Below are 17,552 nucleotides of genomic sequence, written 5' to 3' on the forward strand. Positions count from 1 at the left end.
TTAAAGCAAATAATACCTTAGCTACTAATTTACTAGACGCACAAGAAAGCGTTCAATTTTTATTCTTGTTTCTCGTAAAAACTTCTTACTCAGGATTTTAAATCTTGGAGAAACACCAAACCGAAAGAGATAAGCTATTCAGTTTTCCTAGGCCTTACCTTTCCTGCAGCACACACACCCTCCCTTTCCAGCACTTCTTTTCTACTGGCTTACTCTCTTGAACTTCACAGCTAGATTTACCAAACACTTTTTTTGTAGCACGTTTGAATTGTACCTCTGTTCTGGTAATTACATATGAGATACCTGTATTTCCGATTGCAAAATATGAATAGGTTATAATTAGAACTCTGCTATATCCACAAATATATACAATATATTTTTTTCCTTATTGACCATTTTGTTCTTTCTACATCTCTCTAACATTGCAGTTGCCCCAGAATTCAATTTATTTGATCTGGTTTTAACCAAAGTCCTTTTCACCCGTACACATTAACCCAGAAATTTTATACAGACTTTACCCAGAAGGTCTGTATGTGTGAACGCAAATGTCCTTAACATTTGTACAAGACATTACTCACTAGCCCCCAGAATAAAGTCTGAGTGAGCACGTGTAAATAGAGCCCAAAACATTCTGGACAATCATACCGTGTCTACTGCAGGCCCTAAACGGGTAATGTCCCTTGCCTAAAGCACTTCCAACTGTAGTTTATTTTACTTCTAATATTTTGATAAAAATGTAAAAAAAATCTTCTCTTTACATCAGGTTTCCTATTTACTGCTTTGTAGAACAGCTAACTTCAACAATTTTCGCTGCACTAAGGTGAGGGGTGCCTTTTTGTTTGTTTGTTTGTTTGTTTTATTGTCAGTTTAACTGCTGACACAAGGCAATAGTCCAAAACAATTCTCACTTTTCACTTCAGTGGAAAGACAGTTATATTTAAATGCCCCATTGCCTCCTACATATTTATGTTGGGACAAAGGTATGTTTACACTTGTATTGTATCTCCTTTCCTTTAAGTTATACTTTTTAATCATTTGGGAAATATGCATACCGTTGTGTGATTCTTCTCTTTATGATGCACCATAGGAAAGAGAACTGAACTGCTAGAAGGCCAGTCAAGCACTAGTACTCTTGCCCACATTCATAAAGCTTTGTAGAAGAGGAGCGCTGATTAGGATCACATTTCCTTCTTTTTTAATATGACCACACCAACAGGCACAGATCCTAGATCAGAACTCCTACTTTGAGAAGCTGTGTTATATGGATAGGTGTGTCTATGAATCCACAATGTTGTAACTCATTTAGAATGATGCCTGGCTTTGTCTTGTTAAATCTACCATGACCCAGGAAAATATATTACTTAAGCAGCATGTTTCTCTAAAATCCCAACATTTACCTCTATTTCTAGACTTTCACTCACATGCGTGTCACCCTTACCATGGGCAATGATGCAACCCATGCCATGGCAGATGTTGGATTTTGCACCTTTAGCTGATAACAGTGCGGATGGTCACTTTTGTCTTTGGCACAGTGAACTTGACGTCTGTGTGCCTGAAACTGACTCACTGGATGACAGCTCCCATCTCCACTGACTCTGACCATCAGAGATTAAATTGTACCCAGTGAACTCAGCAGTATTTTGCACAGAATTGTTGTATTTCTTTGTCCAGTAGCGTTTAATGTTGTCATTCCTGATGTACCCAGGATGGTGTTGACAGTGGTTTTCAGAGGTACGGACAATCCCATATGGCTGTATTTATCACAGTATCATGACATTTTCTCATGAAAGAAGGTGATAAACGTTCAGCGGTGGTTTTAGACTGAACCTTTTTATAGTATTATGTATACTACATGATGAAAGCACTAAATACTTTGCAATCTTGTATTTAAAAATTGTGTTTTTTAATTGTTTAGCAGAAAGCGAGTCTGCAGTGCTAATTTGCTAATGCTAATTTTATAATTTTTTTAGTCATCTGCTTTTAGTGGAATGTTTTAAAAATGTAACATGAATGTTGTCAGTTTCCCAACTTTTTTAAATGTGCTGTAGGCAATAAATTAAAGATTTGTTTTTATTTTGCTTGTGCTTCTGTCAATTAAATAAAATTTCTTATTTGCCTTGTTTTCTTGTTTTAATGCTAACTGTCTTGTACATGGTCAGAAAAATATTTTGTGATGCAGTGTGATGAAATTTAAACAAAATATTCATATTTCTGACCTCTAGTCAGCCATGAAATGGAGTTTAGACAAACCTGCTACATATGATGAGAAATTGAAGCATCAAGGTGAACATAAAGAACTACATGTACTGGTAGCTTAATTTAAATATAATACTACATTTAGTCAATAAAACTGTTAATATATTCATGTTTTTCCATTTAAATTGTACTGCCTGAATCTCTGACCGAGGCTTACACAACATCTTCCCTCTCTCCCCAACATTAACCCAACTGCATAATATAACCCCTGCACAGAGCTCACTGGCTTATGTGTAATGTAAGAGTCACATGTTTATGTAAAGCTCGCTTCATAGCCCGCTGTCTGGCAGCAGACAAAGTTTCTTTTCTCTTCCTCTAATGAGAGACACAAGTTATTGGGCCAGGCGACTGCAAGGTCATTATTCTGGTCAGGCGATACTAATGCCGGCTTGTGCTCAAGCAAAGAGAATTCACTGGGTGATGGAATCCCCAAAAGGATGACCCACTTTATTGTTCAGGATCACTAGACTGAAATAAAATACCTGGTAAAAAATTAATAATAAATAAACCTTTGAAAGTTGTACAAATTACATTCTCTACCTGGCCTAACTTGAATGTATACTTTATTTCTTTGAACATTAATTCTTTCTTGAGCATCACATAGTGACAGTCTCTTTGTGACTAACACAAGAACATGTGGTGTATCAGGAATACACGTAAGATATAAGATAGTAAGATATATATATATATATATATATATATATATATATATAATTGTAATAGTCTAAGGGTGTTGGGGGCAAAGGATGACTTGTAATTGCATTAGAAGTAACAGTATTTGAACTGAACTTTACTGAACTGTGTTTGTGATTTGCTGTTGTAATGAACTGTGCTGTAATGTGCTTAACTGTGTTTCACTATGTTGTGCATGTTTTTCTGTGGTACTGTGTTGTCTGTTTCGTACCATGATTTATTGTATTGAACTGTGCTTTTTTTTTTTGTTTTTGATCAGGTTTTACTTTTTAAAGTGCTTTACACGGTTGTACATTTCTTCTCTGTGCTGTGCTGTATTGTAGTGTGCTGAACTGTGTTGTTTTGAGTCTCTTGCCTCTGGTGCCACGCCGCTGCTGCTCTCCTCCCACAAAGCTTTGCAGGAGAGCGTACAATGAAATTTCGGACTTTTTTTTTCACGTTTCGGCGCCATTTTCGATTGGACTGGAGGTAAGTTCTGGGATTTTCGGGGTAATATTTTTCGCTATTTTTTTCCCTTGCTCCCATGCTGTAAGTTTACTGTTGTTTAACAGCTTTTGTTCGTTTCCGAGCGCCGAGAACAAACCAGGTTTAGAGTTTAGACGCTCAGTGTCCGAGAGCTTCAATCTGTCAGCTCGGTTTTTTTTGCGCTTCGGTCACTTTATATCTTTCCTTGAAAGAACTATACTTCTTGATAGGATCTTCGTTAAGTGTTGCCTTGTAGCGCGCTTTAAACGTGGGGACGCACAAAATAGCGACTTAATGTGACAAAACATATTAATACGGGGCTTATATTGGTTCTTTTAACGTGTCTTCCTATGAAAGTTGTTTTTTTTCTCCCCTCAGTGAAGGCTCCGTAAGAAGTGTTGGGACCTTAATAGAAACTAGTTCACCCATTCTGTCTGTTGCTAACATAGAACAAGTTATACGTTGTATACAGTCCATTTATAAGATGCATTGTATTATTGGAGACTTTTGCTGACTAGACCAATTGAATTGTCAGCGCCGGCATGTACAGACATGCTTCACATGGGGGTTTCTTAAGGCTACAGGGCAAACCAACATGAATGGAAATACAACAGATTACATGTTAATAAGCCGTTCAAAAAAAAAAAAGTTGTCTTAAAGTTGTCCTTATTTGTTTTCTGTTTAAATTGGATTTTTTTTTTAATTTCAAAATTGCTGTATGTAAACCTCATAAGTGATTATTTAACGTATAGTTGTTTAAAAAAGAAAATGTTATTTACTAAAACTTTACAGTAAACATACACATGACGTCATTATATTAAACTCTACTGACGTTTTATATCGGCGTATTATATTTAGAGGTACGTTTTCTTTTCTGGGGACCATTTCCCCCTAAGTGCCAATCCACGTAGAAAAATACGCATTCTCTGCTCAGACACGTTGTCAGATCTGTTGTGACGTCACACAGGTAACAGGCAGCAAACGGTTTAAAACAATATAGGGAGCTTTTAGTGGCATTTCACCTTTTCACGTGTCTGGTCTCTGTGTCCTGCAGTTTGGAAATCTCTGGTTTGTCTAAAATGGAGGATATACCCTCAGCGATTGTGTTTACATCTTAAACATTTAAGTTTGTCTCCATAAACTCACACAGTTAAATAAGAAAGTCTTGTTTATTTATTGCACAATTTAATTTGGTAATAAGCTGCAGTCTCAGAAGTGCTGCACCACAGTTTGACTGAGGATGTGTTTGGTCATGTCCCACTTTGCAGATGGCTTGTGCGTCATTAGTCAGTTCACAGATTTCTCCTTAATGTACACGTGTATACGTTTGTAGGCATCTTTAATGTGATATAAGTTATTAGGGCACTTCAGTTGTGAAAAGAGTAGGCTATATAACTTCTAAAGAAAGACACGGGACATCTTAGAAACTGTACTTGCATATGATTAAACGGGTATATAGAACTGGAATTCTTCTCTGTTGGGATCAGCTGTTGACATTTATTACTCCTTTTTGTCACTGCTGACTGTGACTATGTAAAAGTTGTCATTTGTGGCTTTGATTCACTTCATAAACCAGGATTTCATACACACCGACGTAGTGTCCTAGAATGTAACACTGATTAAACCACATTTGTTCTTTTCTGTTTATTTACAGGGAAACATCGTAATATCCTCCAGAACGGGCCCTTCTTGAAGTTGCCCTGAGTTGCATTGTCCGCTCCCGGTAGGAGGCGCTCAAATCTCATTTAAGTTTTTCCATGACTATGCTCTTATCCCAGTAAACATTTAGCCGTTGATTCAACGTTGAAATAACGTAATGACTGCCGTCTAATCAACGTTCTCTTAAGGTTGAAAATGAAAGTTGAAAAGACGTCCAAACACAGTCATTGAAAAGACGACTATTAGACGTATTTTGGACGTCCATTGACGTTATTAATTGGTCCCGAAATAAATTACTTGTATAAAACGCATTCTGGACGTCCACTGACGTTATCGATTGGTCACCACTTGATAACTAACTTATTAAGATGGATTTTGGACGTCCATTGACGTTTAAAATATGTCCTCGACGGACAGACTACTTTTAGACCTATTTTGAACGTCCAGGGACGTTCCTTGTTTACTGGGAGATATTTCAGTGTTTTGCACAGGGTAGTTAAATTTATTTATATTGATTTTACAAATAATATGCTTGATTAAAAGATTAACGCTTAAAACAAATCATTGAGTGTTTAAATGTAAAATTTTATATTGTAATGAAACTTGCTGAATCAGAATTCTTCAAGATGATAGGAAGCAGATGTCTGAAGTGTTTAGTGGCTAATAACATTACATCTCGTCAAAAACTATTTATGAATACATTGCTTAATATCTGAGACATATATTTACCTAAAACATATTGTAAATATCCATGCATGGAGTGGTTTATGAAGGAATAAGGCGTAATATTATCTCCAAAGATAAAACGCAAGACAGCATGTGTAGGTACACAGGTGGTTGTAAATAGTGAAAAAAAAGAATGGCTGTATTTGTGCTGTAGACATTTCTTATCACCAGGTCTGTGAAGAAATGTGATGCTGTATTTTCCCTACACTGCCTCTCTATGGCAGAATGATCATGATTTATTGAATTATTGCTTCTGTGTTATTTTTTGCCAAATTTAACTTGAAAATAATTTTCTCAGCTATATAATAACAGGGTCAAAACATCTGATCCCAGTACTGAGAACTGGGACCCTACATAATATATACAATAAGAATTACCTACACCTTAATTTCACTGTTTAGGTTTTGAGATTAAATACTTCTCCATTTCCTTTCTTTGTGACCATTTTTTCTCCCAAAAAATAATTAATTAATTTGTCTGTAAATAACATCATTAAATAATACCCAGACTTTCATGACTAATACATTTTATTCAATTTCTTAAGAGAGTGATTGTGCATTAGATTGAATGAGTATAAAATCTGAGCTTTGTCGTAAGTAATGGGAACTCGTAATTTGTTTTAAATGTATAAATGTTTTTTTGGCTGGTGGCTTTACTAGCAGCACGTCATGATTTGTAGTGAAAATGGAGATGCATATCATGGAGAGCTGCTGGTACAACACTAGCACTGTCAGCTCATAATTTCAGTAACATTCCTCTTTGTGCATGTGTTTGTGAGTCGTGTTATAGCAGCACATCAATACTGGAGCTGGATGTAATGTATCCAGTGTTACTGTTCTGCTCTAGTAAGGCCTGTCAACATAAAACTGTCTTGAATGAAAAGGGCCTCAAAAGCTTTTTATTTTTAAAAAATGTTTCTTCTCTGTTCTGCTCCATGATGTTTAAACGGTGATAAATGTGGATAGATAAAAATGTTTTCGTTCATGCTTTTTCACTTTTTAAAGTAGATACAGGGCAGAATGGCGTCACAATCGCACAGCTCCAGGGACCTGGAGGTTGTGGGTTCAAGTCCCGCTCCGGGTGACTGTCTGTGAGGAGTGTGGTGTGTTCTCCCTGTGTCTGCGTGGGTTTCCTCCGGGTGACTGTCTGTGAGGAGTGTGGTGTGTTCTCCCTGTGTCTGTGTGGGTTTCCTCCGGGTGACTGTCTGTGAGGAGTGTGGTGTGTTCTCCCTGTGTCTGCGTGGGTTTCCTCTGGGTGACTGTCTGTGAGGAGTGTGGTGTGTTCTCCTTGTGTTCCCGTGGGTTTCTTCCGGGTGACTGTCTGTGAGGAGTGTGGTGTGTTCTCCCTGTGTCTGCGTGGGTTTCCTCCGGGTGACTGTCTGTGAGGAGTGTGGTGTGTTCTCCCTGTGTCTGTGTGGGTTTCCTCCGGGTGACTGTCTGTGAGGAGTGTGGTGTGTTCTCCCTGTGTCTGCGTGGGTTTCCTCTGGGTGACTGTCTGTGAGGAGTGTGGTGTGTTCTCCTTGTGTTCCCGTGGGTTTCTTCCGGGTGACTGTCTGTGAGGAGTGTGGTGTGTTCTCCCTGTGTCTGCGTGGGTTTCCTCCGGGTGACTGTCTGTGAGGAGTGTGGTGTGTTCTCCCTGTGTCTGTGTGGGTTTCCTCCGGGTGACTGTCTGTGAGGAGTGTGGTGTGTTCTCCCTGTGTCTGCGTGGGTTTCCTCTGGGTGACTGTCTGTGAGGAGTGTGGTGTGTTCTCCTTGTGTTCCCGTGGGTTTCTTCCGGGTGACTGTCTGTGAGGAGTGTGGTGTGTTCTCCCTGTGTCTGCGTGGGTTTCTTCCGGGTGACTGTCTGTGAGGAGTGTGGTGTGTTCTCCCTGTGTCTGCGTGGGTTTCTTCCGGGTGACTGTCTGTGAGGAGTGTGGTGTGTTCTCCCCGTGTCCATATGGGTTTCCTCCGGGTGCTCTGGTTTCCGCCCACGGTCCAAAAACACGTTGGTAGGTGGATTGGTGACTCCAAAGTGTCTGCAGGTGTGGATTATGGCTGGCCCTGAGTATTTGGATTTGGATATTAGTTTTTTTGGATAAATATGGCGATAAAGGCAACACTCTACTTCACGTGTGTTCAGCCTTGTCAACATAAAAGTCTTGAACAATGCCTAAAACAGACTAACACGCTACAGCAATCTACTAACAATGAAGAATGGCAAAGGTAAAGTTAATTTTTGTCAGCTTTACACCTTAAAGAAGCTCTGGTTTATTTGTTAACACCCCTTGCTCTTAGTGGCACTGTGTATGTACGAAGTAGTGAATGACTCAGCGAGCGGAGCCATGCTGGGAGCCAAAAAGTGCAGCTTTAATTTTACAGCAGGCTCTGTGAGCTGATTTTCTGAACAATAAGGCTTGCTCGAATATTTCTGTATTCAGACATTTGTTTATTGGGTCTATTTTTGGTTTCTAATTTTGGGATTTGGATAATTGTGATTATCAATAAAGGCAACACTCCACCACGTTCATGCTCCAGTGTTTAAAAAGTGCTCTCGCCACTCCACCCATATTCAGGCTCATCAATATAAAATCTTTGTGAAATTGAAGTCTAACACTCAGCCATATAAAATAGCCTAACATGCTAAAACAACACACAATGAAGCGAGGCGACACCACAGTTCATTTTGTCAGCTTTGTGCCTGAAATCAGAGCACCTCCACACAACTGTATGTACTCTGTGCTCATAGCGAGCGAAGCTGCACTATGATGCCACAGTGCAGCCTGGAGAGAGGGATATTAAAGCAGGGGTCGGATGCGGATTTTGTTAATGACAAAAATATATACCACCCCACTCCCCGAGTATTCGAATATTCATCCAATATCCAGAACGAAGCCCAAAAAAATGGTATTCAGTACAGCCCTAGTGTGTGTGTTGCCCTATGAAGGACTGGCGCCCCCTCCAGGCTGTGTTTCTGCATTGCGCCCAGTGAACTCTGGGTAGGCTCTGGACCCACCGCGACCCTGAACTGGATAAGTGGTTACAGATAATGAATGAGAAAGTAGAACAAAGTTGGGATAGAAGTATGTTTCAGTGTTACATCAGTTTGCTTTTAATTATGTTGTTTAACAATTTGCGGAACTGAGGAGATTGTTGGAATTTTTGCCTAATGCAGCTAGGTACGTCTTTAGCGGCCTGATAGTTGGTGGTTTCCGTTATGTAAATTTTCTCTTCATGATGTGCCACAGGAAATGGATCTAAACTGCAGGCAGGCCAGTCAAACACACACAGCATATATGATGCCATGTTTTGGTAGCACGTATAGCATGAAGACTGGCATTGACTTGCTGAAATAACCATGGCCCTCCCAGCATATGTAAAATGCTGGTCACTGCTGCACCCACATACCCACTTGAAAATATATTAATCTTTCATAAAAACACACCGAGCTTTGGCTCATAACTCTTTGCATAATTGTTTGTTTGAATTTCCTGGGGCATTTAAAAAAAATAAATAAAGTACTCTTAAGCCCGTGTGGCTATATTCATAATTGTAGCGTGATCATTTCTTAGTGCCTTTTCAAAGGTCACTCTCAACATTTGTGTCCAGTGTTACCGTACATGGGTATCTCACCAGATTTCATGACCAATTTCATATTATGTAAATTGTTACATTATGTATCGATTTCCTACTGCTGTCATTTTATGGTAACTTATGTAATAAAACTTAACAAAAATGGCAAGTGAGAAATTTATTCATCAATGCACTTAAATTCCATAAAGGAAAAATTCACTGCAAAAACCTGTGCATCAATTTGGTCTGTTTTCTGGAAAATATTATATACTGAAGTACATGGGACTTTTTAGACAATTTAAATATTTTGATGCTTTGTTTGTAATTTTTAATCAAAGTTTCAAGGGAAAAAAAAACAGAAATTGGGTTTGTATTTTAACTTCTGATTATCAATAGCAACTAGGATTTTGTCTCAAAATAGGGCACAACTATTTGTGATGGACTAGTGTTCATGTGTCAGAGGAATCCCCATTTATACTGGCCTCTCAGGAGAGATGCAGAAAGGCAATTAGGCTTCATTGCATTCAAATCCAAAGTGCACTGCCTGAGGCATAGTGAGCTAAGCTCCTTGGCCTTAAGAGCTGCATACAGCTTTCTTTTTAATAATAAGCTGAGTGCAAGCAGTAGTTCTTCTATCAGAGACCACCAGGGTACTGGGGTTGTGCATTCACACCCTATCCTGGGTCACTATCCGTGAGGAGTTTGGTCTGTATGGATTTCCTCCAGGTGCTCTAATTTCCTCCCATAGTCCACATAAAAAAAAGAAAATATACATGAATACAAACGAACATACTGGTATATGGACTGGGTATTAGAAAACGTCCTTAGGTAAGTGTGATGCACTGTGATGGTCCGACTTTGCACCCAATGAGCCAGTTTGGCTACAGACACACAGAGACCCTTATTAGGATAAAGTGGAGTGTTCAAAGACCCCAGAAAAACCCACTGTAAGACACGTCACACAAGATTACATTCAATGCAGTACATTTTTAATGTGATATCCTCAAGTCTGATAGTGGTCCACTATGTGATCACATAACCTACCTAATCTCACATCAGATCCAAGATGCTGCCTATAAAACAGCAACTAAGATGTACACTTTGAGTGAAAACCTAGTGGTCCTGGAGAGCAAAAGTCCACAGCTTTGTTGATTCATTTCTTCAGCTACACTTATTAATATGTATGTATTAAAATACAGTAGATAGTTTGGAGAAAGAAAATTGCCTAAACTGTGCCGGACTCCAGCCTTCCAGGGCCAAAAATGAACCCTTGGCAAAACTATTTAAAAATAATTAAATTATGAGACATATGCACTCTGTGCTAAGCATATCAACCTATAAGGCTAATTCATAAGCGCTTAAATGTGTAGTTCAATTGTTCTTCAGTCCATATTCTGTTGCAGCAAGTTATGGGTATGACCGTTATTGTGGCTATATGACTTAGCATATAAGGCACCATAACATCTACTCCTTACATAAAATTGTCATATACAGCAGCACTGTTACTGAATTGCAATAAGTGCACAGACACACATAAGGGGGGGGGGGGGGGGGTGACGGGCTGAACCAAAAAAAGTATAATAAATTTTGCCAGGTTGGACAATTATTAGGAAATAATTTTAAATGTAACTTACAATATTGCTACCAAATACAACACACGTTTATTAAACTTGATTAAATCATGGAATTTGCTGTAAATGTTCAACTCACAATTCATGAGACTGAGCCTCTTAGGCAGGATAGAATACTATATTTTTTGGCTAGGTGCTGTCTAATTTTGTGGACTTAAATTAAATCTTTAAAATAAGATCTGTTAATTTCAACAAACACAAATGCAATAAATTAAACAAACGTCAGCCTTATATCTAGAACTTTCTATTCAAACACACTCAAACCAGAAAGCTTTGTTGATTCAGCCAAGAAATGCTTGTGGTCACTAATGTGTTAGCCAGTGGGGGCTAAAGGAAGGATGAGCAAATGTGAGGTATTCCATGAGCACATCCTTTCTGCACCTCACCAGAGACCCTGAGAGGACCTGCATCTGTGGTGAGCTGCACTCGTGAAAATTACAAACCAGATAGAATATAAAATGGACATCAATAAAAATGGTACACAGCTAAATGGGGAGATGAAGGCCACCTCACGCTTTGTACTTCTCTTTTCCTGTTTCACTGATGACACAGATATGCTGCAAAACCAAGAAAGAAGAACTGTAAGCAAGTAGAACGCATTTAAATGAACAGGTTCCGTGAATTTATATATTATCAAACAAAGACTTACATTTAAATCTCTAAAGTACTCATTGTAGTCTAGTGCGTAACCCACCACGAATTTGTCAGGAACTTCAAATCCTACAACTATTGGGGGAGGGGAGAAAAGGTCACAATTATTGCAAATGACTTAGGTCAATGGTCCAATTAAGTTTGGTCACACCATAGGAACTCTTTACAAATTACCTTCTACGTAAGATTATCTGCTTTTTCATATAGATACAAGCAGTCATATTGCACAGTTTACAGCAATAGCAAAAAAATTGAATACAATTTAGAATTTATGAATAACAGGTCAACTTACAGTCTGGCCTGTAGCCAACACTCCTTGGTGTCCTCTTCACAAGTAAACTTTTAAAAATATAATGAATAAGTAAATCATCAAATAAAACTTCACATGATCAGTTTTCCAGTGGTAATATTGAATGCATCTTACATAGAACATTCACACCTCATATCACACCCACCCCACAAACCCAGACAAAGTGCACAGACCCATGACATTACTATTGAAAACTTTGAAATCATTGCTCATCATATATATATATATATATATATATATATATATATATATATATATATATATATATATATATATATTATAGTAAATAAAAATGTAAACATGAAGGTATTAGTTGTTTGGGGGATATCAATTTTATTAAATCAATATATATATAAAAAAAATATACATTACTAGTGATTTGATCATTTATTTTAAATTATTTAGACATCCTGGGTGTACATTTCAATACAAAATTTCTTGTTGTATAGCTTTCTTCTAATCTATAGCATCAAAATCAAATACATTTTACATCAACAAATGTTATATAAAATGATTCCACCTACTTTACAGTTTATTGTATATGCAATATATGCAGAGAAAAATGGCTCTACAAAAAGCACAAGATAATTAGAGATCTAACCTGAAAGTAGTAAACTGGCATGACATATCCCATATATCTGTCCTTACCTAGCCACTTTCACCATTTTTGGATTGTACTGCTTCAGGAGTTCTAGCAAGGTCTTCATTGTCTTCCCGGTATCAATTATGTCCTTAAACATAATAAAATGCTATTATGAACAAGTGTAACTGATTACATTTAAGGAATGTATAAAAGCATATGATAATTAAAGTATAATGCAACATATTATAGGCAAACTGCAACCATACCTCCACAATCAAGACATTCTTCATTGAACCATGGGGAAAAAAAAGATAGAAAAATGTGAGAGTTTGCTTAAGAAATTTGATTTACAAACCTGTAGCCGTTTCTTAGCTGATACTTTTTTTTAATTCTAAAATATTCCCTCTGAATAAGTAAATGCATTGGCACTTTAAAACACAAAATAATACAGTCCTATTCAACATAAACTGAATGCATTTCCTTTCTCATGTAATAACAAATATTAACTGTACAGTATAGAGGGGGATACCTACCTTCCCTGTGAGAGTGGACAGATCATCTCCACCAATCACCCTAATTTCACCTGTAGATTGGTCATTCTGTAATTGCCACAAAAGACAGACAAAGACAGTAAGTGTGACATCTATTCACAAATTTCACTAAATGTATTACACTAAATTTTTTAGAATATATATATATATATAGTTATTTGCATATATATATATATATAAAGCAGGGGGGCCGTTCCACTTACTTGGTAGCTCTTGAGGCGTATGAAGTCCACAGTCATTGGAATGGAGCGGTCACTGTTACGGTTAAGGGCTTTGATGTAGTCTAGCAGATCTGCAAAGAATTTGTAGCCTCCTTTGAGCACACAAAGGGCCACAATGTGGTGGCCCCCCATATCCTTCATGATTTCCCTGGCCAGCCGCTCTGTCCTGCAGGGATCAGGTCAGAAAGGGGATACTTGGAGCCGCTTACTCTCAGAAATCAGCATAGTATCAGTTTTTCCTCTTCTACAGACAAAACATTTTTGCAAGCAAAGGTCATATAATCTCATATCTGAAAACCCACCCATACTTGAGCTCCCCATGAATGTAAGAAGTTTGGCAGAAATTAGGAGGAGGGAATAGTGTGTTAGATGCAACTCCTGAAATGGGTTAAGTGGAAGTGATGATGATGACGATGAATCCAATGTTAGAGGAAGCCAAGAGTGTACCTGTCCAAGATGAGCCCATGTGGAATATAAACACGTTCCAGGTCCGCAGCGTAATGTTTTGGTATGCAGAAGAGGTCTAGGTCATACCCTTGCTCTTCATCACTGATCTGAAATGTACAAGTCATGCACCGTTATTAACAGCAGCAAGTAGATTGTAATGGCTTCTGTATTTGCAATTACTGTAACTCTGTAAAAGGCCCTTGAAGCAGCAAAAAGAATTGCAGATTATGTGCTTAAGATGTCATTTATTTGGTATCACTCTTTTCTGTGGGGAACTGATATGAAATATCCTTGACCTAACAATTTACTGACTGCCTGATATGGACTGCACGTTGTTAAGGTTAAATGTCTTCTTATCTCCACACATATTCCACTAAAGAACTTGACTTCTTTTTTTCTTAAACTAAGGAGTACACTTATTTTTAATGTTATTTTAACATACACAATCCTAAAATTCACTGAAACCATACACTAATTTGGCGTCAGCATTTGCATTGTCACTTACTCCGCGTGACCATTACACAATCCATATCAGCTGACACATGCTTAAAGGTTTATTCAGATGTTCCTATCAGATTCAAGACAGGTGTCAGAAAGCAGGATACATTTTATCCTGACAAAAGTCACATTTGAAGCTACTGTAGTATCACAAGAGTGCAATTATATTTTTTTAATTTTTCACAGTATCATACATATCACAAATTTCAGAACTCTTTATTTAAATACATGCTTGAAATTCCAAATAATTTAAAGCTTTGGCATCCCCAAACAAATCCTCACCTGCTATATCTGTAGCAAATGGTTAATTATAACACACAATTTCAGAAAGTTTGTACTAGTTAAAACATTGGCTTAGGGCAAATTCTCATGTTATAATTGATGCATTGTTTTCCCTGTTCTTCTCCAAGCACAGAGAAATTAGTGTCTATTTTAATCAACCATTTGCCACAGATGCAGAAAGGTTTAGACTATAATTTGCTGAAGTATCACCTTTCAAGACAGAGCTCTGCAACAGATTCAATAAACTACATTCCTAGACAGTATTTTAATAATAATAAAGACATTAAAATGTGCAATTTCATGTTGAGAACAGCATTCACGCTCCTGCTTTCTGCGATTTACTGACAGAAATCAGTTCTGAACTCATTTGCTTATTTGACTTGGCTGCAGAAAGGCATGTTTACACACTGCTGAGGCAAAGAGACCAAAGGTAATCCTTTTAAATCAATACCACAACTGGAATGTTTGGTTTGATGTCTGTACTCCTCAGTTTTTATCTCGCTGTAAGGAGCTGTTTCTGCAAAATAATAAGTGTGTTTGTGGAAGCATGTAGCCTTGACAGAGCTCCTTTCAGTCCCTAGACAGTTGCAGGAACACTAGCTTTAGTTTTGCAGAAACGTTGCTTGGAGCTAGACTGCAGTAGCCTCAGGACAGAACTGCAGAATTACAGTTACAGTTCTTAGCTGTTACTGATGGAAGTGGGGCGGCAAGTTTCAATTTTGACCCCTTAAGTTGCCATCAAGAATACACAGTTCCCTTTAAATGTACTCAGTTTAACCTTACTCAGATCTGACAACTTTCAGAGGAGGAAAATCTGCTTTTTGCTCACATGACTATCACGTTTCCCCATAAGCTCTACCCATGAGAATTCACTCACTGCTTTTGGTTCACAGAGAGATAGGACAATGTCATATAGTGCAGAACATTGATAACATTTTATGTCAACACATCCTGAGGTATAATTTGTCTGCTCTCAATAGTCAAAAAACAAGAATAATAGATGTTTCCTTAGAAATGTCTGTTGCAGACCATCTTCAACTATAGCAAATGCTAATTACAGTAAAAACGGTTTACTATACCTTTTAAAAAACCTCTTCTGGACTAAATTCATTATCACTATATTCGATTTTATAGAGGACAAAATAATAACAAAAAACACCATGAAACGAAGTAAAACTGAAAGCGTTTAACTCTTTTTTCATAAAAATGCTGACTCAAGCGAGGACATTTTAATTGGTCTGTCAAAAATGAAGTTAATTCCATGTATCATGACAGAAAAAAACAGTGTGTACTGAGCGTAGTTTACGCTAAAAGCGCCGTTATTTTTTCTATTTACTGTCAGTACTCAGTGTTTATGAACTGTACGTATGAGTAGCTAATGTGAAACCACGGTTTTAAGCATGAATCCTCTACAGTCCTGAATAAATCTGCTTAAGGAGATATGATTATATATTCTAAGTAATCAGTAATCCATTGACGACAGTAGGTTAACAGTAGAAAGGTGTTCCATAAGATATGTAGTGATAGTTTTACACAGTGGAGTGAAATTTATATGAACATTATTTGCTATTTCAGATCATGACCCTCGAATTTTAAAGAGTTACGATTCTAACGTTGTACAAGCTGTTAATATTACGGTGGCGGGCGACATGTGGCACGAGCTCAAACCCGCGGTTTTTTAAGGCCCTCGCGCCGCTGCGGCGGCTTACGCCACACAACACAAGCAGCAAAACACTACAAAGTTAAACGGACACTTCTGGCTATTTTAGAAACCTACTCGTAACCGTATAGCTTTATTGCGATTTCTTACTCATTTGTAGGTCAAATAAACCTAAAGATGTAGAAGTGTGAAGTCTACAGGGATCAATGTTTCTCTCTCCCTAACGGACCGCGGCGTTGGAAATAAATGGGGGAAAAAAACTCACCACGACGCAGGGGCTGGTGCTCGCCATGACCGTGCCTGTATCGTTTTTGTAAGACACACACAACCTTATCCCACGGTCCTCCCCTCTCGTTTCCGTTTTATTCTCTTTCTCCAGGGGAACGCTTTTCACCGCGGACCTATGGACGTACCGCACGGCTTCCGTAAGTTGCTGTGGGCGTATCCTATTGTGACTATGGAATGAAGACGGACCAATCAGAGCCTCAGAATACCACAAAACCCAGCCCACCCCACAGCACCATTCGTACGTCAGAGAACATATAGTACAGTGCCCAAAGACATACATACATACACACACACAAACAAAAAATAGCATTTAATAGCATATTTTCATTGTCTTATACTTATTCTTTAACTGAATAAGTTATAGGAATCAAGGTCTCAGTGTCAATCCCTTTTCCAGGGCACAATTTGTGAGTAGTTTGGTGTGTACTCCCAGCGCGTGTGTGTTGTCCATGGAGCTCTTGTTTCCTCCCACCAGAGCCCTGACCAAATTAGAACACTAGGCAAGATTTTGGCTGACGCCCCCTGGCCCAGGATATGCAGGAATGGGATTCAAATATTTCAAAAGTATATCTGAAGAGAACAGAGAAGAACATGATTTGCCAAATTCTGTTCTCAAATAAAATTCATTCATTCATTATCTGTAACCCTTATCCAGTTCAGGGTCGCGGTGGGTCCAGAGCCTACCTGGAATCATTGGGCGCAAGGTGGGAATACACCCTGGAGGGGGCGCCAGTCCTTCACAGGGCAACACACACAGTCACACATTCACTCTCACACTCACACCTACGGACACTTTTGAGTCGCCAATCCACCTACCAACGTGTGTTTTTGGACTGTGGGAGGAAACCGGAGCACTCGGAGGAAACCCACGCAGACACAGGGAGAACACACCAACTCCTCACAGTTGAGTCACACGGAGCGGGAATCGAACCCACAACCTCCAGGTCCCTGGAGCTGTGTTGCTGCGCCACTGTGCCGCCCCTCAAATAAAATTGTTACTTTAAAATAATAATTACTTGAACAGTAGTAATAGTAGTCATTTGAAATATTACTTAAATAAAAAGAATTATACATCAAGATAAA

General features: G+C 38.4%; 2 protein-coding genes and 1 long non-coding RNA gene across 3 annotated transcripts in view; 2 read left to right on the top strand and 1 right to left on the bottom strand.

Moving 5' to 3' along the window:
- The first annotated feature begins 539 nt into the window (after positions 1-539).
- LOC136673242 (uncharacterized) lies at positions 540-1,821 on the top strand. The gene is made up of 3 exons (XR_010795911.1): positions 540-670; positions 764-820; positions 1,410-1,821. It is a non-coding gene; the product is annotated as an uncharacterized lncRNA (long non-coding RNA).
- A 3,245-nt stretch (positions 1,822-5,066) lies between these two features.
- Positions 5,067-17,552, top strand: part of cab39l1 (calcium binding protein 39, like 1) — a 41,760-nt gene continuing 29,274 nt past the window's right edge. The window contains exon 1 of the mRNA XM_066649021.1: positions 5,067-5,137. The gene's annotated coding sequence lies outside the window, so the exon portion shown is untranslated. The remainder of the gene's footprint in view (positions 5,138-17,552) is intronic.
- hprt1 (hypoxanthine phosphoribosyltransferase 1) lies at positions 9,550-16,603 on the bottom strand. Its single transcript, XM_066649537.1, has 9 exons — positions 16,447-16,603; positions 13,742-13,848; positions 13,277-13,460; positions 13,056-13,121; positions 12,789-12,806; positions 12,588-12,670; positions 11,922-11,968; positions 11,628-11,704; positions 9,550-11,535 (listed from the first exon to the last, which is right to left on the bottom strand). Exons 1-9 carry the CDS (start codon positions 16,471-16,473, stop codon positions 11,488-11,490), a joined length of 657 nt encoding a protein of 218 aa, XP_066505634.1. The 5' UTR covers positions 16,474-16,603; the 3' UTR covers positions 9,550-11,487.

This window comes from Hoplias malabaricus, chromosome 17 (assembly GCF_029633855.1).
Source record: "Hoplias malabaricus isolate fHopMal1 chromosome 17, fHopMal1.hap1, whole genome shotgun sequence".
Taxonomy (NCBI): domain Eukaryota; kingdom Metazoa; phylum Chordata; class Actinopteri; order Characiformes; family Erythrinidae; genus Hoplias; species Hoplias malabaricus.

Coding starts and splice junctions, on each gene's coding strand:
- hprt1 (XM_066649537.1), bottom strand. CDS start 16,473: ATGGCGAGCACCAGCCCCTGCGTCGTG. Junction 13,461..13,741: donor CATGGGCTCATCTTGGACAG/GTACACTCTTGG, acceptor TGATCCCTGCAG/GACAGAGCGGCTGGCCAGGG. Junction 11,969..12,587: donor AAAATGGTGAAAGTGGCTAG/GTAAGGACAGAT, acceptor TATTTTTAAAAG/TTTACTTGTGAAGAGGACAC.